The sequence below is a fragment of the Trichechus manatus genome, unplaced genomic scaffold, assembly GCF_000243295.1.
Source record: "Trichechus manatus latirostris isolate Lorelei unplaced genomic scaffold, TriManLat1.0 scaffold00020, whole genome shotgun sequence".
NCBI lineage: Eukaryota > Metazoa > Chordata > Mammalia > Sirenia > Trichechidae > Trichechus > Trichechus manatus.
Window position 1 is genome coordinate 22,303,729 of NW_004443956.1, and position 23,852 is coordinate 22,327,580.

The 23,852-nt window shown below is 40.3% G+C and overlaps 1 protein-coding gene across 2 annotated transcripts in view; it reads left to right on the plus strand.

Annotated features, from left to right (window-relative positions):
* DNAJB6 (DnaJ heat shock protein family (Hsp40) member B6) overlaps window positions 1-21,566 on the plus strand; it is a 107,833-nt gene extending 86,267 nt beyond the window's left edge. Inside the window, exons 9-10 of one of the 2 annotated variants that reach the window (XM_004372763.2) lie at window positions 10,538-10,744; window positions 20,523-21,566. In XM_004372763.2, the coding sequence (XP_004372820.1) occupies window positions 10,538-10,744; window positions 20,523-20,605 (290 nt within the window). In that variant the 3' untranslated portion in view covers window positions 20,606-21,566. Of the gene's footprint in view, window positions 1-10,537; window positions 16,099-20,522 lie in introns of those variants that run through there. The other variant, XM_023727981.1, reaches the window with a different exon arrangement.
* Window positions 21,567-23,852: the final 2,286 nt, after the last annotated feature.

The following is a 23,852-nucleotide window of genomic DNA, read 5'->3' on the forward strand; positions in this document are numbered from 1 at the left end:
TGATACAGAGTGTAGGTGTTGTAGCTGTGAGGTGGCTTCCCATTCTCCAAAGCGGTCGCATCATTTTAAGGGAGCGCCCCACCCCCACCCCCCCGTAGTTAATGGGTATTAGACGATACTACCTAGGTTTTGATTCTAAGATGGTTTTCCTGGGGTTAAGGCATTTTTGCCAAGAGAATGTGGCATGGGTTTAATTTTTAATGTGGGTTTTCAAAGTTCTTGTTTATAAAACATGTAGTACTTCTGCACCTCCCACAAAAGCTGTGTAAAAACTAAAACAGGGTTTCCAGTGAGCGGCTGGTGGATTCAAACTGCTGACCTTTTGGTTAGGTTCTTAACCACTGTGCCACCAGGGCTCCAAAACATTACATATGTTAATTATTGATAAGGTTTTAATAAGATAGCTTATTCTTCTTTCACTTTCACTGTAAGGTGAATTAAAATGAAAGAAGTGCTGGGAAAGGCCTGAACGTTACTCACTGTGGGATTAACATGTCCCAAACCATGTCTTAATAGAGATACTCAGTTGTTTGTAGCTTCATAGGATTGTGAACTCTGAAATGGACCCGCTGATAGTAATTGTTGAGTTGTTGAGGGACAAGTTGTTATCTTCACCATTTTTTTTTATATAGCAGGCAATTAGTTCTTCCAAATGACTTGTTACCGCTCAGAGGCCCAGGACCAGCCATGGCTTCAGTAAGCATTCTGAACCCTCAACACCACTGCGTTGCAGGTAGACCACTCAGTGGCTTTTCTGCATAACACAGGTTACGGTTGTTACCAGTTTCACTTGGGAACTTAAATTGGAATTTAAAGATGGTCCTGAAGTTGGCAGTAAGTGAGCTCCTAATGAAAAAGATGTGGTTGTGGTGCTGGGTTGGGTTGTCAAGATGTGGTAATTTTTTCCAGAGCCATTTAAAAACTTTTCTTCTTGGCACCCCTTGCCCCCTTTGTTTTAAAGGCCTGTAATAATTTTTGTTGCTGATCTAGTTGAGTATCTCATCATTTTTAAAGTGCAAAGTAGGATCTCTGCTTCAGAGGTGTTGAACTTACCACATGCCGTCTGCTGGTGAGCACTTTTAAGATGAAAACTGTGTTGAAAATTGTGGATTTTTCATTAAACCATCATTTTTGAGAGCCTAAGATCTAACTCTTCAAATAGACTTCAACTTTGATGAGATGAAATGTCAGTTGGGGCATAAAAAATTATTTCAATTTAGTAAGTAATACGTAAGCAATCATATGATCATTTTGAGCTGCCTATAGAGTGGCTTAGCGGCTTACTTCAGGTCACTCTGGTGGCAAATGTACAGCTAGAAGCCAAGCCCTCCAGCCCCGGTCCAGTACTTGTTTCTTCATTGTGCGGCTCTGTGACTGCCAAGCGATTTAGTTAGTAGGGAGTTAAAAAAGTTTGATAACCTCTCCTTGTTTTAAAATTGAGGTAAGGTAAAACTGATTTTGATTATATGAGAACAGTTCCTTTCTTAGAAGATCACTGTTGTATCAGCATTACTTAGAAGCAATTATGAGTTTGATATAATCTAAATTATTTCCACAGCATGTTAAAAAATACTGTAGGATTCTGTTCGCTTTATAATATATATGATTTATCCTAACACATTGTGAATAATTTCAAAATAGTAGGTTTTACCTACTGTTACTTGGATTCCTTGTAACTATTCAAAGATTTTTTTTCTTTATTCTTGTTACAGATCTCTTTTAAATTGCATAAGTCCTGTTTTTAAATAATTTATGTTTAAGAGGGAACTAAAACAATATAATGGATCTGTTTCTATAGTTCATATAGCACATTTGTGAAAATGAATATATTGTCCATGTTTGGAAATATTAACTTTATCCTTCCATTAGCTTCCATATTACTTTTCACTTGGTTTATCCAGAAATAAGCCGGGAATGTCTTTCCTTGGAGAAATGAATGACCCATCTTCCCTCCTCTTCCCCAGTCCCACAGATTAGTCACTAGTCAGCACCTGGTCTCTCTTGTAACTTGCCCACCATCTTCCAAACAGATTCTCCTATATAAGAAAGGTTGGGTTTAGACTCAATCCAAGCCTTTCTTTCTACAAGGAATGATGCAAAATGCTTATCTTCCTGAATATGGGCTCATAGAAGAAGGGTATGTCAGAGAGACTTTGAAGACTTGGAGGTCAAATCTGTACTCAAAATGATTGGCTTTGTAATTGTGGGCTGTGTATTCATGGGTTCCTTAGTCTTTAAAAAGAAAATATTGAGATCTTACAATCTCAGGTTGCTGTGATAATCCATAGCAACATTTTCTTCTTAAATGAGACTTTCATTCTTTTAAACTGCTTTAATGTACATTGTAACATTCATCCTGGTTAGCTAGATTTTTTTGTCATTTTAAAGATAAGGAAAGTGAAAGCTCAAAGAAATACAGGACTTTCTCTGATTCTTGCTGCTGACTGTTGTTAGGCAGTGTGGTTCCACAGTACAGCTACCTCTGTTTGTCACTACCAGCCTGAGGCAGGCAGTGCCACGTACCTGCTGAGGTCAGGGCTGCAATGTCACCGTTGCTATTAGTGGTCTCTGGTGGTTGCGTTCTTCTACATTCTCGGTACTGTCTACTTTTGATATTTCTCGTTCAATCCTGTATGACTTATGTACCCCCTCCCTTACTATTACACTTAGCTTGTTTAAAATTGCTTGTAACATAGGCCAGTTTTCACTTGGTGGAAGTGTTAATGTGTACTTTTAATTTCTGAAGAAAATAAGCCAATGATACTTGGCAGTTAAACCAGATGTTATTGATAGGTAGTACATACCATCCATTTTAGTTTAGAGAATAGGCAACTCTTCAGAAGCCCCACCTTTATGAAAAGAGGTATGGAAAGCATACGTAGCATTCTGAGAGTGTTGAACGTAATGAGGCAAGAAGCTAGTCCTCAGTAAACCAACTCATAGGATTTGTGTCATTAGGAACGAGGTCTCATTTTAAAATGTCTTGAAGGAAGCAGAATCTTCAGTCCATTTCTTCACTAACAGGTGACCTAAAGTGGATGTTGTTGATTGTGATTTTTAAAATGCTCAGATTGTGATTTTTTTTAATGCTCAGTATATGGTTGCCTAGTTGAAGTAAGTTACTTTTTGGCCAAATAATTTTTGCTTGGGTAGAATAAACAGGTATGTTGTCTTGGTTCAGAGCAGCTCATTATCCTTAGTACAAGAATTTCTTGCCAAAGAAAGCAATTTTTAGTTTATTTAATATGTACTGTTCCCCTCTGCTGGAAATCAGCATTTTAGGAACTTAAAGAGCTTCCCATCCCCCTTTTGTCATCAGTCTTTTGGTCTACTTTGTGTTACGGTGCTAACCAAATTAGGAACCAGAATTTTTTTTTTTTTTTTAGTTAATAAGACTGCTTAGGGGAAAATGGTATTTGACAGTGTCTGAATTCTTACTAGCCTGTTCTTGCTGCTAGAGAATCAAGGGAAAGGCTGGTGTTGCTTTGCGGGGGTCCTGGCCAAGCTCAGAGTTGGACATGGTGACAGCAACTGATTGGATTCTGCTGCTTCAGGGTTTGCAGTTTAGTAGTAGATTTCCATTCTAAACTTCACGGTGTGTTACTGGACGCTAGGGTAGGAAGGGGATAAGGGAGCAGAAGAACAGAGCGAAGAAGTGTTGTAACCCAGTGTCTCAGTTTTCTAAGCTTATTAAGACACCATTTGCATTTGTAGGGGTAGGAATTAGTGATTTTTATCCTTTTACACATTGTTTTTGAAAGGTGTAGTCTAATGGTTATTTGTTTAAATGTCAAATGGTACAGTTTACCTATACCTTTACGTGGTTTTGAAACCTTCCTCAACCCAAGAGGACAAACTAAATCCTAGGGACTCAAGCATTAGTCTGTCTAGCTCATGAGGCAGATGCATTTGGGTCATCAGCAGACCTAGCCATGCATGGCCTACAGATCATACAAAACACCAAGTGTCTAGGACTTCAGGCACACTGGAAGCCATAGGGTAAAAACAGAAAGTGTGGTGGGGAGAATTGTGAAACAGACGGGTGTATTGTGGAGAGGTGTGTGAAATTTGCATAAATTAAAGCATGCTTTTTGAGAGCAGTTTTGTGAGCTCCTTGGAGCCCTCAGATCATTTCTGCAGTTTGTTTATTTCTCTGGGATAATTTGATAAGCTCAGTGAATTCTTTAAAGTCAATTTTGCCCACAGGTCTCATTCCAGGGTTTGTATAAGGGCTGTTTTTTTTTTTTTTCAAATCCTGGCCCAGCATATGGGAGATCCTGTCTAGTGAATTCTCGTACCCTTTGAGATTTATTTTCTAGTATAAGCAGCCCCACTCCTTCCGTCACCGTGGTGAGTTAGAGGAAAGTAGGCCAGTATAAATGTAGTCTAGTAATATCCCAGGTTACTTTCTGTGGGGGCTTCAAAATTAATTTCGTGTTATTCCTTGTCCTATATGTGTGCCTTCTCTGTGGTGCTGTCTGCCTCAAAGGCATAGAGCCAGCCCTGCTTTGACTTTGCATTGCTTCCCTGGCTGAGTCTTTGGGTTTGAGACATTTAAAACTGCCTTAATGAAGCCCTAACAGGTGTACCTGGCACAGTGGTTCATAACTTGGGGTGCACATCACAGTCACCTGATGACTTTTACAAAGTCTCCATGCCAGGTTGCATCCTAAACCAGTTAAATCAGAAACCTGCAGCAGTACCTCGGCCATCAGTATTTCTAAAGCTTCTTACCTTGGTGATTCCAGTGTGTAGCCAAGATTGAGACCTGACAGAAGCTAGCTGTTAGATGTCACTTGGATCTGGGGACAGAAATCCAGAGGCAGGGAAACATTGTTAGAGTAAGAAAGGTCATTAGATGGTATTTGTTCTGGGACATTTTCACAACTCTCCCTGTTTTGTCCACGTGCCTCTAAGGAGAGTAATATCACTACTCTTCTTACCCATTTACCCTTTTCTTCTCATTTCTCTTGCTCAGAAGTTGTAGGAGGCTGTCTAATTTCATTCCTGCGTTTAGCAAGTGAAAACTTAGGAGCAGTGGGTATTGACTGGTCTTGAAATTTTAGCGAACCAAAGACTGCCAGCACCTCAAAGGCAGCTGAGGCAGAGCTGCTGCTGTTGGGAAGGAGTGGCCAGTGCTCGTGGTCCCAACAGTTGAAATGATTGCAGTTGATCTTGATGTTATCCTTCTTAAAACAGTGGTATTCCTTTCTTCAGAGATGTTGTTTTTAAAAACAAACAAACAAACAAGTAGTATGTTTGTGTCACCAACAGCTAGATACCAGTTTTGGGAATTGTGGCCGCCTCTTTTCTAAATAGCTGTTCGCACCTGGTAGTAGTGTGCTGTGCATTTAGTATGTCCAAAAGGAGAGCTTGAATGAATGGAAGCTGAGTGATTCTTTCCAGAAAATGTCCAATGAGAATTTGGATAAGGAAATCATTTAATCATTGGTTCTCATTTTCCACCTTTATTTCCTTTCCCCAAATCACCTTTCATGGTACTTCAGATACTAAAGTTTTATGGGGAATCTTGTATAGGATCAATGACTTGATTGTCCTTGAATAAAATATGCCCATCTTCAAAACATGAGAATTATTGACTTTGGGCAAGGAATGGCAAGTCCAAAGGAACTTATAAAAATGACGTGGTGGTGATGGTGGGTTAGGGTTGGGGTGATGCATAGAGATTATATTTGCCCTCCTTAAGGAGCAGTCTACTTGGGTAAGTAAGATACAGTGAAAAGTTATGGAAGAGTTAGGTGCTAAATTATATGTGTTCCTACCACTTGTTTCAAAAAGGGTTTACTGTGGAGACTAAACTAGAGAACAGGTGTAGTGCAGTAGGAGTTGAGAGGAAGGACTTCTGGCTTCCCAGAGGTGAGACCTGCAACTTGAATGTTGAATAGGATTTGCATAGGATAAGAGGAATGGGGAAGGAAAACTTTCCTGGTAAGAGAAGCAACACAGGTAAGCATTCAGAGACCTATTAAATTAGCTAGCCTTAGAGCTTTCCATTGAGCAATAATAGGTAAGGAAGAGGTGAGTTGGGGCTTTAATGATAGCACTTACAGGTAAAAATTGCAGTACTACTTAATGATAGTATATCCTTAAATGACTGGGATGATCTAAGGCCTTTGGCTCTTCCCCCTTTAGAGACAAACTTTATATCTTGCTCCATGGTTACCCTGTATTCTAAAATTAAGGAATCTCTCCAGCCATTTGAATACCTTCTTCATGCCGAGTGTATCATAAGAAACACAGTGCCTTCGTGCAAAACAGGTCTCTGTCTGGTTTGGGGAGATAACAAAAAAGTTAACCTTAAACATTGAACGCGTATATTTGCTGCATTTGTATATTTGGTTTCAAAATATCAAGTTTAACATCTTAGTATTTTATTTTCTAAACAGTAAACACAATGCTTACAAAAGAATTCTGAAAGCCAATTTGTTTCTGTACATAGAAGGCATGGGAAAAATAGGTAGCTTACTTAATACAACCTGTGATGATAGAAGCCACGTCCAAAGCCTGACTTTTCTCATCCAGATTATGGCTTGCCTAGCCCCAGGTGGACCCAGCCAGACTCTTGAGATGCAAGAAACTTTGAAAATGTTTGTCCATCGGTATTGTTTTAACTTGTAAACTAACTCCACCAAAGACCAATAATAGAGAAGATGACAGGCTTTCCATACACTGGAAACGAGGAAAACAATCAAAAACCACTGATTATCTGTTCAGATAAGTTTTTATTAAAGCAAGGGAGGTAAGTCTCATTTTTAGCTGCAGCTGTGTGTGCAGAATTATGAATGACAAATAGTTGTCATTCAGGTTGAGTTTCCCAAAAGCAGAATGAGCCGGGAACATACCACCTCTTTTCTCGTGGAATATAACTGAATGACTGGTAGGGAAAGGCTTGATTCTGAGTTTACTTGAAATATTTGATGCTGCATGGCTGCTAATGAGGTAAGTGCAATGAGGTGAAGAGGGCTGACTCCAGCTCTTCAGCATATCAGTCATAAGATTGTAATCCTCACACCTCCACTTGAATTGAAGGGCATCACTACTTACAAAACCAAAATGGATTTTAAAAATACTGAATTTAGTACTCAATGTGTCACGTACCTAAAGCTTTACAAATGTTTTTTTCTTAAATATTACACTTTACTTGGCAAAGTGTAATTTTTAAAAATTGCATCACAATTTTTAGGTGCCCTTCTAACCTAGAGGCAGGGGATGGCCTAGTAGACCTTCATAGCTTTGAACCCAAGGAATCTGAATATTTTTAGTCCGTGTTCTAAGTTTCCTGTTTTTATTTACATAGGATCCAATTTCTTTTTCCTTCCAAGATGGAAAGAAGCTGATCATATGCCTTGGGTAATATTAATGCTAAAAGCATTTCTCCTTGGTTTCTGGGGTGACTTTGTTTGCCACCCATAGGGTGCCTAGTGACGGGGCTGTGACTCATCACCAGGGGGAACACATGAATCACAGGATGCAGCCAGGTGAGCACACCTCATGGCCAATACTTCCTTCCCACTTTCTCCCCCCTTTCAGTTTCCTGGTATGCTTTTGAAGTGAAATCCCAAATGGTCAGCTTTAAGAGCCTTGTAACAGTAATTTTCATTACACCATGGATCTCACTCCCTCCAGTGGCTCCAAGTAGTTGGCAACATACTTGTGTTTTATTTACTCTAATGCTTAATGCAGGGTATTGCATTTCACAGAAGCCCCTGGTGAGGTGAAACTGCCTTCTAATTGCTATCACAGCTTTTGACTTGGAATTGGACTTTCCCCAGGAAACCTTTTTGATCTTCTTTTAAGCATTTTCCCTCCTGCCGACAAGGATATTCAGTAGTGCTCTATTTATGGGTTTTTGATGCCTGTGTTCAAACGTGTGATACCTGTTGATTTTGCTTATTGGTTTGTTTTCCTTTACTCAACAAAGTCAGAGAATTGTAGATCTGTAAGAGTCTTAGAAATCACCCAGACCAACTTGCTTATTTTACAGGTGAGGAAACAGTCCGTGAGTGAAGTACTTACCCAAGACCAAAAAGACAGTCGGGTCTAGTGCTTCGGCTTCCTCTCAGCTCAATAATTAGATTTGATTTTGAGACAAATGCAGTGAGTTGCTATTCTCTTGGTGCAGTATGCCTTGCCAGGGCTTCTCAAGGGGGTTTGCGGGGGGACTTGTGGCATGAGATATCAAAAACATGGTATGGACCATAGTGACATTTGTGAATATCGTGTATCGGGTTACCAGTCACTTCCTCCCAGCTTGTATGATCTGCTGGCAATGCTGAAAATAATTTGTAGTTATTTTTTTAAATGGCTCCCAAAATAACAATTGTTCCTTTTTATGTTCAAATGGTAGGGAGGTATGATTGGTATAAAAGATGAAAATTTGAGATCTGCTAATTGAGTCTTTTTCTTCAATGTTGCAGTGTCTGAATTCTAGAAAACAGTTGAACAGTATATTGAGCACCTGCTGTGCTCAGTGCTGTAGGGCATTCAGAGTTTTTATTAGACTTAACACCCTCCTCTGACCAACTTGAGACTTAATTTGGAAAATCTCTAACCCTCAAACCTCTAATTTGGAAAACCTCTAAGCCCCAGAATATGCGTTATATGGAGTCTTAGTATTTCTCAGAAATGAATTTCTAGGAAAGATCTCTTTTTTGCTTACCATCCCTGTCATGATCACCACTGGCCAGTGCTTCTCCTTGAGACAATGAGAGTGAGTTTTCACTTGGGGACCAATCCTTTCAGTTCAAAAATTACTGTATTGATGAGGTGTAGCTTAATAATGCTAAAGATTTAGTTTAAGCTAGGCCTTATGAGGGCAAGCCCTATTTTCCCAGCATGGTACCTGACATCAGAGTCTAATCACTGGTGTACAAAAAGTTATAATTTAAAACATTAACATTTATTTCTTACGACATTTCATTTCAGAAGTATTTAAATCAGCAGATACTCCTTTGTGTGGTGGTTGGGGAGAAACTCTGTACTGTGCAAGACTGAGAATGCTGTGGGGTGGTTCTCTGCCTCAGTGACTGTCCAGATCACTTTCTTCTTGTGAAGTGCTGTCGAGTCACTTCCGACTCATAGGGACCTCATGTACAGCAGAACAAAACACTGCCTGGTCCTGTGCCATCCTCACAATCGTTGCTATGTTTGAGCCCATTGTTGAGCCACTGTGGCAGTCCATCTCACTGAGGGTCTTCCCCTTTTTGCTGACCCTTTACTATAGCAAGCATGATGTTCTTCCCCAGGGACAGGGCCCTCCTGATAACATGTCCAAAGTAAGTGAGACGAAGTCTCTCCATCCCTGCTTCTAAGGAGTGTTCTGGCTGTTCTTCCAAGACAGATGACTTTGTTAGGGCTCAGAATATTAAGCTCTAGGTGTAATCATCTGGTATTTAAAGGTATTTGATGACGATTGCGCATTAGAAGATAAACAGGCATTTCCTTTTTTGCTCCTAAGGAGCAGAATTTTTAAGAGGTGTAAAGAATTCTGCCCCTTTTGGTTTTACTCTTCATATCAGATGGATAGTTTACAATTTTAATGTTGGAGTTATAACAGTGCTTTTTTTCTTCTATATCCATGATGTGACTGCCAATCAGAGACTTCCAGAGAATAAAAGTTGAAATCATTCAGTAAATATTACCATTTATTTTATTCCTAGTATCCACTCAATGTCCAAAGCTTTTTTCTATTTTTCAAAAGATTACTAGAAATGCAAATTTAATAACAACCAGAAATAAGTATATCTTGAAATGCGTATGTGATACTGTGGATTACAAGTGCATAAGCCTGCTTAGCTGAGAACTTACAGTATGTCTGCTAGGAATGGGTTGGGAAACAGGTACTATAATTTGGTAGGATAGCTTGATATATACAAATCTTGCAGTAGTTTTATTTTTAATAGGTCACCACCTCTATTAAAACATACGTATTTTTATGTTTGATGGAGATGTAATATCTTGTGCTAGTGAATGTGCACAGATTCTAGAATTAAAGCTGCATGAAAATAAAACCACAGACTGGATCCAATGCCTTTTTTTTCCAGGATGGTACCATTAGATTGATTTTTCACAGTGAATTTGTCAAGCATTGATTTTTCACAATGAATTTGTCAAGCATTGCCAGCCCCTGACAATGATTTTGATAGTATATAATCACTAGAAAAAGATATATGTCAATTGTGCTTATTTAAATCACTAATGTGCCATAAGGGGTGGGGTGGGTGAGCTGCTTATTTCTGTAGCAGAGATACATTTGACTTTCATACGATTTTTTCCTCTTTTCCTTCTGGAAGGCTAAGTACAGGTCCTGATAATGCAATTGATAAAATGAGATCATTTTTTTCCTTCTGCTCCAGAAATACGGTTGCTATAGTAGATGATGGTGATTATCTAGGAACGTGTGATTACCTTTTAGCTTCAAAACCAGAGAAGTACAAGTTTGTTGCTTTTGAGTGGAGTGACAGCTGTTTGCCAAAATTCCAAGCTCACGTTCCCCTCTTGAATTCTATGCTTTCAGGTGTGGCAGACGAAGACGCCTTTGCAGAAGAATGCAGGCGAAGAGGACAAAATGCCCTGCCCTCTCAGCCAGCTGGTGTCCGCTCGCTGAAGTCTCACAGACCTGCCACCTTACCCAAACATGGCTCTCACTATATTTGTGAGGACGATGATGAGCAAGATAGACCTCGGGTCACCAGCAGCTGGGATCCCTCCGTTTTTTCAGCAGGTGTGCAAAGGGAAACTAACGTGGAGCATACAAAAAGTGATACTTCCCTTAATTCACAAGGAAAAAGAGGACAGAAAGCATCCCTGTGCTGTTGTGTTCTGACCTGAGCAGGGTGAGATCGGGGGGATGTTGTGGGGGAAGAGCAGGTCAAAGGCTGGTTAGAACAAGACTGGGTAGGAAGTTTGTATGCTCTTGCTCACCCATCTCCAGGATATCCTTGAAGTAATCTTTAACCTCAGTGGCTCAAAGCTTCCCCCACAATTAAAATAGGGTCACAGTCTTCTTTGTGTATGAACTGTATTGTTGTCCTGGGCAAAGGTGCTGATTTTACCTTAAATGCTCCCAGATTCTGCATTTTATAACTTTCAATTTAGTGCTTAAGATCACTGTAACTTACCCCTGACACATGCCCCAGAGGCCAGTCATGGGCAGAGGATGAAAAACAGGTGAAGTTGTGCACTGCAGATTAGTAAGTAAGCACAGGTAAGCCCATGCCTGCCTACCTTACTGAGTAATCTGTCCCTGCCAATCACCACCTCTTGACGACTTATCTAAGAGAGTGCATGCAAGTGGACAAGGATTCTTCGTAAGATGTAGCCTGGGACTAGGCTATCAGTAGAAAGCTTATACATAACTAATGGACAGTTTGTGGAATCTCAGTGTCAAAATGATTTGTATTTGTTTTCTACCCTTCCCACCCTTAGGTGTTCAATTTTATTTTCTTGTGCCTTCATTTGTGTTTGATTCAAAACAGAGCAAAAAACCAGAGTCAGATCTGATTGAAAAAGTTTGATTTGTGCCGATGCACTATGCAGTCGAAGCATAAATGAAGTTTAAACCTTGAGTCTCCTTCCAGCTCTGGCAGGTGCTGATGACCCCATGTATCTACAGCCTGGGCTCTGCCCTCTTCCAGGTGCTGGACTCTCGATTTCTTACAGAGCCTGTGCAGTGATTTCTCCATAGTCAATGCTGGATTATCTTTTAGGGTGTCACTGTGCATTTAGGTTTGAACATGACTGAGCTCTAAAGCCAAATATAAATTTTTCTGGAATTATTCATTAGTTTGAAGTACCCATTCCCATTGCTTTAAGTAGCATAGTTGGCCATATCAGATTATGTTTGGAGAAACGTGTTGATACTTGATGCTTACTTTTAGGTATACGTAATGAGGTTAATTCTGTGGATTTAGGGCAAAACGGTATTGTCTAAGCAGAAAATTAAAAGAATGAGGGTTTGTTTCTTCTCCTGGGACTTTTTATTGGAAAATCAGTAATTGCAGTGGTCTGCTGTGCTGCACATTGTCCCCACCTGAAGGTGTGTTGTTTTCCGATGGCGGACAGGCAGCCACCTGCAGTGCTGCTGCAGATACCGCTGGGCTCTCTGGTGGAGATGTGGCAGCGAAAACAGACGGATGATTTGGAGACAGTAGCCTTTTCCTGTGTAACTGAATGAGCAATAGAGGTGTGTGTGAATGCAGAGTGAATTTCCTTCTGCACTAAATGGGCTTGAGGAAGTTTTCCCAGGAGTGATTGTCGGCTCTGGGTACTGAGTGGTTTGAGGGTGGGTTGGGGAAGAGGTGATGCTATATTAAGGGGTCTTAGCAAGGAAAAGGATAGAGCAGGGTGGTAGATTTAGTGTCCTTGAACAAATGCCATTTGAGTCTTTATTTAAAAGGCTGAGTCCATTTAGTTTGGAAGGGCACTGTAACCTGGCATACTATGTCATAATTTCTCCTGCCCCAAAAGAGGGTGTGCAGGTACTGGCCTGCCTGGATCAGCCTTGTTTAAATGTCTAGGAAGCCTACTGGAACAGTAAGAGTAAACATTACAAGCAGACAGGGCTGCAAAGGGCATAGGGTTATTTCAAAAGTGGGCACGGGCTTCTCAGCTGTAGGCACTTATCTGTATAGATTCCCAAAGCCTGTGCCTGTTGAATGAAGGAGACTTGCTGCCACAGCTGGGGATTTGGGGAAAGTAGGCATTAGTAATGACAACAGAAAAAGGAATCATTCCCCCTCAAAGCTAGTTGTTTTGTCATTTTTTTTTTCACCTGGTCGCTTACTACATATTTTTTTCAAGTAGGGAAAACTAGTTAACTTGGGAATCCCAACTCAAATCCTTATACACAAAAGCCGAGTAATGCACTTATTTTTCCCAGACTCTTCACTTGGCTGTAGGTACGGTTGACGTTCACCTTGTATTCCTGGATCTTTAGTCCTTCTCCATGCAACTGGAGGCGGTCTCTCTTTTTTGGTGTTTGTTTCCTTTTCTCAATCATGTTGTGAGGCCTTGAAGAGAGTGTTAAGGTAAAAGCATCAAGTTAGAAACATAATTTTCATACAGACATATAGTGAGTATGAGTCAAAGGTTTCTATTTAACTCACTGAGAATGACAAAGCTACTTCAAAGGAAGATTCAAGAAACTGATAAAAGAGTAGGAAAAAAAATGTTGGGTAAAATTGCAAGATTACATACTTTAAACTGATTAATGCCTCACAGAGCAATAATACCATACATAACCTTTGAGGTTATCTTTTACCACACAAAAATCATTCATACCTTATTAATCCAACTTCCCATCTGGGTGCTAATTGATAGTAAAGAATAGGTTGAACAAAGTTCCATTCCCTCTTGGAGACTCATACTGAGACTTTGCTGAAATCCCCCTGTCATGGAAAACAGGTATGGTTGATCACCCTAGCCTTAGATGACCCGTAGGCAGGCTTTTCTCTGCTCTAGTGTGACCTTGAAAGGTCATGCAATAATCTTTTTGCCTTATTTCCAAGTTTTGGATAATTTTTCTTAAAAAGAAAGATGTAGTAGGGAACTTAGTTACCCCAGAAGTGTTGGGTAGCCGTGCTTCACCCATCAGACCAATCACCAGACTGTAAGAGGGCTCTGTCTGACGTCAGCACTCATGAAGCTCCTTTCTGCTTGTTGAGTTATAATGAGGTATGGACACACACTGTCCTGGTAGTTTCTAGAAGTGATTTTTCTGGCTAAAAATTAGCTCTCACTTAAAGTGCACTACTTAACAATATTGACTACATTGCTTATGTGAGAATGTCGCATATTTGCTGTCCGAGATAAAAGTGAGTGGTAATTTTATTTTCAGCTAGAGCGAGTTTATTGTTCAGGTAACTTGGTGGTGGAATGAAAATGTAATGCAGATTTGACTTGCTGGTATCTGCCATTTTGTTGAATGTGCTATTACATTAAATTACTAACCTTCTTTAAAACTTGCTATGTTTTATTTTAGAGGGTGGAGGCAATTGTATTGCATATTGGGTGTCACTTGAAACCAGAAAATCATGAAGTAAAATTTGGAAAAAGGATTACAATATTTTTCATTTATGAATTCTACACATATTGTAGGTCCATCAAAAACATGTAACCATTAAAAAGGCATTAAAAAGGAGAATAAAATTATTCAACATGAAAAAATTCATGAATGAAAGAATGAAATTGATCCTTTAACTTTTTTTTTTTTAAATTTGAAGAAAGCACAACTTACCCAGGAATGCTGTAGAATGTTTCTCTTTTTCTAAACACAGCATGGAACTCAGGGAACTAATGATTGGTGTTTAACCCTGAGTTTAGCTTTTGAGCGCTTGAAGTTTGTCTTTTTAATGAAACTAATTTATGTCTTTATATACTATTTCTTTGTTAAGAGTTTTCAGCAGTTTTTTAGAAGTATGTTTCTCTGAAGGCCCTTAAAAAGACAGTCATTGGTGTGAGAACTTTGTTAAAATAAGTATGAAGTAAACTTTAACAGTTCTAGTGAAGGTCTAATCACTGTTTAATAAATTCTGGACAAGTGAGAAGGAGGCAGTGGACAGAGCCATCTCTGTGCGTTATTTCCCTGGGTGGCGCACATGTTTAAGCGCTCGACTGCTAGACAAAATGTTGGCAGTTCAAACCTACCCAGAGGTGCCTTAGAAGACAGGCTTGGCAATCTGCTTCTAAAAGTTCACAGACTTGTAAACCCTATAGTTTTACTCTGCACACATGAGGTTCCATAAGTCAGAATCTACTCCATGGCAACTAACAACAACAACAAGAAGTTCAGGTGAAAGAATGATTTTTTTTTTCCCCTTTTTAACTTAAATTTAAAAAATTTTTAATTATATACCAAAGTAATTCTACTACATAATAATATACTAAAGTAATGGACCCATGTGCCCACCACCCACTTAACAATTACCAGCTCTTGATCAGTCCTGTTTTATTTGCACTCTTAACTCAATGCCCCCAACTTCATATTATTTTGAAGGAAATTCCAGACAACATGTCATTTTATCTGTAATACTGGGATATTTGCTTCTAAAGATAAGGATGCATTTTGAATCATAACCACAACACTACTATCTTACTATTTTTTCAATTGTGTTAAAATTGCCAATGCAACGTTTTTTACATGTACAATTCAGTGCGACTAGTTACATTGATCATGTTGTGCAACCTTCACCAATATATCTTACTAATTTTGAAATTAAAAATACCTTAACATCAGAAAGGATGATTTTTTTTTTTTTTTATTAAGCACATATTCCTTTGTTTCGGGCTGGGGACCTTGCTTAGGGTTGGTTTTGCTGAATATTAGGTATACAAAATAACCATATCTTTGGGCAGGAAATCAGATATGCTTTGGTTTTGAACTTAATGCACCTCAAGGTTTACGAGGACATACTGTGGCATGAGCTGTGTGTTAAGGCAGAGTTTCCAGAAAGACCTGGTTTGAGGAAAGGAAAGCTTGCATTGTGCGCTGGCTGTTTCTGGCACTCTTTTCTGTGGCCACGTCTCCTTACAGTTAATTCCTACGCTGTCAATCACTTACTTTGCATTTCGCCACCTAGCTTTCTTTCTGTGACTAGGATGCCCCAGACTTGCTTGGTTAAGGAGCCCCTTCCTTTGGAGTGTGTAGTTAAGGAATTGGTATATGTTAATTAGCTACAGAGGTCAGGTATACAGTAGGAATTGGAGAATCAGTTTTAAACCAAAAGACAACTCAGGTTTATCTCTTTTAGAGTACTTATATTCTTGGTCTCTTCCATTTACCCAGATAATTAAGCTTATCTTCATTTCATTCCTTTCAATTTGAGACCTTTACTAAAAATACAATTTATATATTGAGTGTGTTTGAATTAGACAAGAACAGAGATGTTTCTGTTAAACTTCTGGTTTTTTTCTTTAGTTTTTGTTTTTTATAAGATTTTGAAGGGCCTTTGCCAACTAAATACAGAGTGGGCCCTAGAGATAAATTAAAACTTCTTTTTCTCAGTTCAACTCCAAGCGTTTACTTCCATAGTGACAAGAGAATTCTGGTCACTTAGAGGTACTTGGGAACCCTGGTGGCATAGTGGTTAAGAGCTCAGCTGCTTATCAAAAGGTCGGCAGTTCAAATCTACGAGCTGCTCCTGGGAAACCCTATGGAGCAGTTCTGCTCTGTCCTGTAGGGTCGCTATGAGTTGGAAATGATTCAGTGGCAATGGGTTTGGTGGTATTTTTTTTTTTTTAAAGAGGTACTTGATCAAGGTGTTGCTATGTGTACTAAAGCTATGTGAAATAGTTAATTCTTTGAAAGAAAGAAAAAAACAAAAGCCAAAAACCTTAATGGAAAGGGATAATTTAAAGTCTGCATCTTTCTTGCCTGAGTCTATTTTGAGTGGTGCCTGGTAAGTTTAAGGGTCCACTTAAACAAATGGTGAACATCCAGGATGCTCAGGAGAACATCCAGAACATTTCATGTCTTCCTTCCAGCCTATTGGTCTGTGTGCCTGTGTGTAGCTGGGGCGGGGTTAACGACAGGCACACCTGCCATTCCCGTAGACCGGGCACCTCTTGGATAGGCTTGTTCAGCTGTGGCTGTCAAGTGTGCACCAGTTCATAGGCCCTGAAATTTTGTCATTTGTGCTGAAAATCCTTTAGTTTGTCTGAAGTTATTTTCTGTGGTCTTAAAATTCAAAATACCTTCTATGAGAAGTAGCATAATAATAAAAAAACATACTGAGGAATTAACTCCTCAGCTTCTCTATGTCGTGGCCGTCAGGTGGTGTCCTGGGTGGACTGCGCTAAAATCCAATTTTCTTGATAGGTGCTCTCTGGTAAATTACTTTGGTCTCTGGCCCTCATATTCCAGAACTATACACCGAAGGGGCTCTGAGGTCCCGTCCATCAAATGTCAGGATTTTATGACAGGAGAAAGGGGGTGCATGTGCTCGAGTGGAGGCCAGAGTCCCCTAAAGATGGATGTTCTATGGTCCAGTCTCTCCTTGTCATGGAGAAGAACATCCCTGCTGCTGCCCAAGGCCCTCGCCTCCCCCAGGAGGTCTCCCCACCTTCAGTTCTGCCCCCATTTCCCTCGTCAGTTTTCCAGGAGAGGGTTTTTCGGGACCATTTTCTGGTCTGTTTGCTCCTGTCACCAAGCTTTCCCACCCCGTGGTGATCATTGAGTTTGAATGTGACAGCTGAGTAAAATGACTGGCATGTCATACATCTTGGTCCCAAGGTCGATGCAGGGAGTGTAGGTAGAAAGCAGTTTAATTTTCTTACTTCGTCTTAGATTGACTTCCTGAGCCTCAGGAAAGTAAATGGAGTCACAGATCAATCAGTTAGTGGTATGTTAGTCGGATTTTTCCGGTTTCTTTTTGTTTTGTTTTTTGTATAGGTAAATGTAATTGAGTCTGCTGGGAGGAAGAGTGGCCCCCTCATCTCCCTGTGTGGGAACCTTAAAAAACTGCCACTGCGATGAGTCAGAGCCAGGAAGCCACTGTGGTTTGATATCTCCATTTCTTACCTCCTACTTCTTGACATCAGCCCCATAATCGATTCAGTTTCCAAATAACTACCCGTGAGGGCTTTTTAATTTAATTCACTGTTAATGTTAATGGAGTCATCAATGTCCTTAGCTTGCCATTGTTTATAAACTTCTTCCCTGCTTTGAAAACCACTTACCTTCACTTGCATGACTCAGAGCTGAACTTGGGAACTAATTACAGAAGCAATTCATTCTGGAGGTTTTCTCCACTAAAGACCCATCTGGGACCAAACATGGATTTTCCTTGATGTCACCCCCCATTTGTATCTACTATCTTTTAATGAAGGAGCCCTGGTGGGACAGTGGTTAAGGCACTAGACTGCTAACTGAAAGGCCCGCGGTTCGAAACCAGCAGTGGCTCCTTGGGTAAAAGATGTGGCAGTCTGTTTCCATAGAGATTTGCAGCCTTAGAAACCCTGTGGGGTCACTATGACCGGGTGGGTCTTCTAATCTGTGGAAGTAGCTTTGGCTTGAGCACCTGAAGCCTTTGTAGGTAGTTTTTGTTGTGGTTTAGTCACATACGAGACAAGCATGTAAAACTCAGGAAGATGGTTCCTCAGGGTCCCTTCCAGGCCTAGGATATGGAGGGCCCAGATTACACGGACACGCACCAGTCTCTGTCCTGTCACACAGTGTCAAGGTTAAAATTGTTCTGTGTTTGCTACCTGGAAGGGTGTTATTGCTTGACCTTTCTTCCCTTCTGTTGTTTCCTGGCATCACCACGTTTTCCAAAGTCTTTTTGGCTCCAGGTTCTATACTAGAATCAGTTGCAGGAAGCTTCCAGAGAGTGGGGTGAACAACCAGAAATTGGGTCCTTTGAACATCCAAAGTTTTTATGGGCCAGCTTTTGTATTATAGGGTTTGGAAGAGTTACTAGGAAAACAGGATAAGCAAAAAAGAGCTACTTTTCCCCAGTCTATCATGGATACTTGCTTCAAGTCAAGATACTCTCCTTTCCCAGGGACATTAAGATCAGAAAGTAGCTTAGAACATTGCTTTTCAACTTTTATCTTGGTTATAAAAGTAGGGGTCCTTGTTGCTGCCACCACCTTCCTAAGCCAGCACTGTGCTAATGTTCAATCCTTACTTAACTGGATGAGGTCAGATTGCCCCCTGGGGCTGGGGCCTTGGAACAGGGGCCCTCAGTAGGCTTTTGCCCACAGCTAAACCATTCTGTGTTGCATTGGCATTGGCTTAGCTTAGCAATTTGTCTTCTTTTCCTTTCAAAACTTTGAGGCAACTTTCTTAAACATACGGCACTGAATGGTTTAGTATTTTACAGGGTATATATCCTATTATGCTGTTCTGATAGGGTGGTTAAGACACAAAAATTGCCTGGAAGCCTGAGAAAAGTAGCAGCCTCACATGTGCACACTTTGTAGATAAGTGTAGTGAATGGTTGGTGGGGACTAGTGAGTGTGGAGTAGATCTTCATCCAATGACATGAGACCTTGAGGGAGGCCACCAGAAGCCTTGTGTTTATTTGAGGCACTTGGAGTAACCATCAAAGCCGGACAGTGGTGCAGTTGTTTCTGAGTAAAGAGCTCTGAATAGGGCTGTATGAAAGGGTCTGAGTGTGTATTTCATTGCAGTCCCATAACACAAGTCAACCATACTCAGCAGACTTTCACCTTGTAACAAAGGCAGGTGCCCTTGTTTATTAACATGATGCTCATTAGCCAAGCATGGGACATATGTCGTGATTGAGTTATAGGTTGACTGTATGCATTGGGGCCTACAAAGCACAACCCATCTCATTAAAACAAGAAATCTCCATCTACCTAGTGATCGAGATTCTACGGTAAGGTGAGTTCCTAGATGGGGTGAATGAACAGTCATTCCTAGTTAATGGAAAGTCTAATAATAGACTGTTCATCTGAGTTCTGCCTGGATAGTAGACAGCAGATGATTATGCTCCAAGTATCTTCTTACAAGACAGTAACTCTATAATTTAAAAATTTGAGAATGCTTGAACATGATCTTTTCAGCAGACGTGGGGACTATGTGTATTAAATCATAGGCTTTCGGTGACCCTCTCCTGGTGTTGTAATGTGTGTTTCAATCAAGACATTTAAATTGGGCTCCAGTTCTTTCCTTATCCACATTAAACATAGGCCGATTTCCTGTGCTTGATTGCGCAGCTCCACCACTCACATCAGACTATACTGATGGAGGGAAAAAGAAAAAAAAAGTCTAAGTCAGTTGCTGTAGACTTGAGGTCAGAGTTCTTTATTTCTGGCTCTTTGGACAGAATCTTCAGAGAGTGAGTGTGCACATACATCTTTCTTTCTTGGCTTCAGCCAGATAAGTCAGGCATGCACTTGTTGACTTTAAGCACATAATACAGGGAAAATGGAAGGTTGTAGCCATCGAATAAGAAATGCAAAACTTTCTCACGTGGAACCCTGCGGAACCTGTGGATAGGATATGAGCCTAATCCACAGCGAGGCTTCTGCCTGCAGAGAGGAATCTGTGGCCTAGCTAGTCATGGAGGAAGCCAGTGAGGTGCTCTCAAATCCTGCCAGCAGGGGTAGAAACAGCTTTGCCATCGACTAGGCTGCTAAGGAGGTTTTTTGTGCATTTTAAAGGTAGGACGAAGGATGTAGAGTCTGAGGGCTGAAATGAAGACTTCATTAGTAGTGAACAGAGTTGGCTTCTTAAACCTTGCTACTTGGTGATGAAAGAAGCTATTCCTCAAATGAGTAGTTGTGTTCTCTCATTACAGAAAGTAAGACTGGTTTTGAAGTTCTTTGAATAGTTTAAAGGCTTTTGATGTGCAATTTGAAAAGTCAATTCATGTTTTAATTTAGGTTTAGATGTGGAAAAGATAAAAGTGAAGATACAAGACTTTGTTTTGTTGCTTTTTTTTTTAACATGGGGAAATATTTAGAAAACACGTTTGCCTCTTAATGGGGAAACAGTTACTATTCTGTACAGTGTTTTACAAGCCATGTTTTCTTAGGATTCAAAGAAGGTGGCAAGAGGAAGAAGCAGAAGCAGAGAGAGGAGCAGAAGAAGAAGAAGTCGACCAAAGGGAACCACTAGCCTGGACTTCCCAGACACACGCACACTTTTGCACCAGATGCTCATGCAACATTGAGCACAATCCTGTGTTCTGCGTGTGTCTTGGTTTTACACACTTGTTAGGTAGAAGACAGCTTGTTGGGTGTTATACCAAGATCACACCTATTTGTAACAGGACTATGGACATTTGATCACTGCTTAGTCAGATTAGGGAAGTCAGAGGTGAGGTGATGGTAATGGTTAGCAATGATAGACATTTGGAACATACCATAGACTTTCTTACTTTGCTTTTCCCCAGCACTAAATCTTTTAGTGCTTTCTTCTAGAGTTGTTAAGGATCTAAATCACTTTTCCCAAAGGTCTATCTCGTTCTTTTCAACGAGTCAACCACTATACAAACTACTGAAATATTATGGGCTTTATGTGTATAAGATGATACAGACAGGTATTAAGTATATATCCAGGAGATGACTTTTTCCCCCCATGTCAGTGGAGTATTTGAAATTAGAATGTAATTAAGTATAGCATAAATCAAAGGTAATGTACATCACACATTGAATAATGAATATCAGGGTACTTAAGTTTAAGGTAGTCACACCTGAGTATGAATTCTTCAGAGCAGTCTGGCTGTATACATGGTAGGCTAGCAGTGAGTCACTTGTGCTGTAGAACCATTCCTTATATTTATTGTTTTAGTTTTGATCCTGTCCATACTGTTTAATTTTTGCTAAATTCCATCCTTTTTTCTTAGATCTATAATTGTTCTTTTTAGCACGTACACAGGATTCTGCCAAATTGTGCTCTGCAGTACCATCTCTAGCTCTTAGAATTCAGGGTCATGTTGGGGAAAAGTAGATGAGTTGTTTATAAACATGTATGCATATGCACACACCTGCACCTAATCAGATACTGAGCAATTAGGTTGGACTAAATATTTCAGTTGGCAAATATTGGCTCCTTTTAAAAAAAAAAATCATTTTATTCTAGCAAGATTATCCCTGGCTTTCTGTAATTATTTCATTTGCATGATGTATTGCTTCTTAACCTTTTATTTTTATTGAACACCGAATAGAATTCTGTATTGCCTTAACACTTCTGCATGTCCTTTTCAGTGAAATTTTCCCTCCTTTTTAACATAAGAATCTGTTCATTTTGCTTTTTCCTTTGTTCTCTTAGAAATGAGGGCATTGTGAAAAGCTTGGATGTGATTTTAAAATGCCAGCAATTTTAATCTAGCAGTGTTGAAACCCGTTTATTTTTGGCACCACGTAGCAGTACCACGGGCTTGGAAGCCAGAAACGAGTACAGTCTTCATGATTTTAAAATGACTGTTACAGAAAAGTGGGTTTTGTTTGTTTGTTTGATTTTGGTGGGGAGGTGGAGCAGACTGTTGGGGGAGGAGTGTACTTGGTATTTAATGCTTATTGTGGAAAATGTAACCATAAAAGCATAAAGTATTTTAAGTGCTTCCTAAATAAAATGTAAGCTTTACTTAGTTCAGCTCACTTGACATCATTTGTTAAGTATCAGTAAGTTGCATTGTTATTAATGATTAGAAATAAAAGCAGTTCTTCTCCATCATTTTCAGTTATGCACACTTTGGAGTCATTTGCAATTATGGAAGATAAAGTGATATTTTGGGGGCACAAGGCTAGACTGAGTTGCATGTAGTAAGATGAAACTGTTCTTTTAATGATAACATTCCTGCTGAATATATGTTGTATGAAATCAACAGTCTCTGCTGCTGTTAATGGAAAACATTAGAGACAACCGGGACATTCTTTCTAGGCCCTCTTCTGGCTTTGGAGAGATCATGACAAGACTGAACATATGCTAAGTGTTCATGGCATAAAGCCATAGCTTTCCTAGTAATGAAGAGGAAGGGTTGTGGTAAAATCATTCCTGGAAGGTAAAATCATCTCCTAAGTAATAGATTCAGTATGGATGATACTTATATGCCTGTTTGAGTTTTGGATTTTTAAAAAGAGATTGTTAGTCACAGCTGCTCGAATATAGAATTTGAATGTTGTTTAAATTGCAACTCAGGGAGGTATTTAGTTAAAGATTGAAAACGTTTCATAGCTCATTGAAGCTACGGCACTTTACCCTCACTCCCCTTAAGGCCTGTTGCACAAGAGTGTACTGGGCTGCCCACATAGTAGGTCCATGGTATTCATCCAATATCATCAGAGCCCTTGAGTAGCTTCAAGACATTCTAAGCCATGCACATAACAAATTTGATCAACACTGGTGGGTGCCCATACATCTTCATGTACTAAGACCCTGCCATGAGGGGTTACATTACTTCCCAAGGTATCTTCTGCTAACACTCCTTCCTCGATGTCCAAGTGAATTTTCAGTGAAGTGGCAGAGGCTCCGCTGACCCTTCAGGAGAAGGAGCTGACCACCATATACCAGGTCAACAAGGTAGGTGTGTGAACTTTAAAGGTGAGGAAATGCAGGCTTATTGCTACCAAGTAGAGGGGCAGAATTGAAACCTAAAGTGGCTTGCCACCAGAACTCCTGTACCACAGTGCCACTGGGCTTAGATTGGGGGACTGAGGCATTCCTGATTGGAGTATTTGATCCAGGGAGTTGGCTGCGTTTGCAGATTACACGTGTCTCTGTTTACACCAGTGGTTATAGCCTCCGCTTGAGAGACAATGCTTGTCCATCTGATAAGCAGTCTCTTCCTGTCCCACACAGAAGAGACTGGTCTGGAAAGGACAGCAGGGTTGGTGAGGGCGGGGAAGACTGGTAAGCATATGGCAGATTTTCAAAATTCTTTTGGCTAAATGATACAAGTTGTTGAAATGATTGTGGAGGTGGTTGCATTGGTGCATTACTTTGTGAACTTTCAGGTGATGTGTCTTGAAGGCTGGACAGATACCCAAGGGTGGTGGACCATAAAATGGGAGGGGGGCAGGGAGAAGGCACGGAGCGAAAGGAGGGGAGTTAGGCTGCCAGCTTCCAGTTGCACCTCCTTTATCCGGGGGAGCTTGTTTGGGGTGGCAGAATTGTGGGATGGCGGGGCCGGCTGGGGAGGGCTCCTAAGTGCGCTGCAGAACTCAAAGGACTCTCCCACGGGCCTGAGTTCTACTTGCCACCTGGGCCCATCCCGTCACGCCCCTTTCCACCTTTGTTATGAATGTCAAGGACTGTGAAACACACTTACAAAAAATTAACTTTTATTTTGAAATGCCACATATTTATAGGAAATTGCAGAAAATGGTACAGAGAGGTCCCGTGTGCCCTCCAGCCAGCCTGC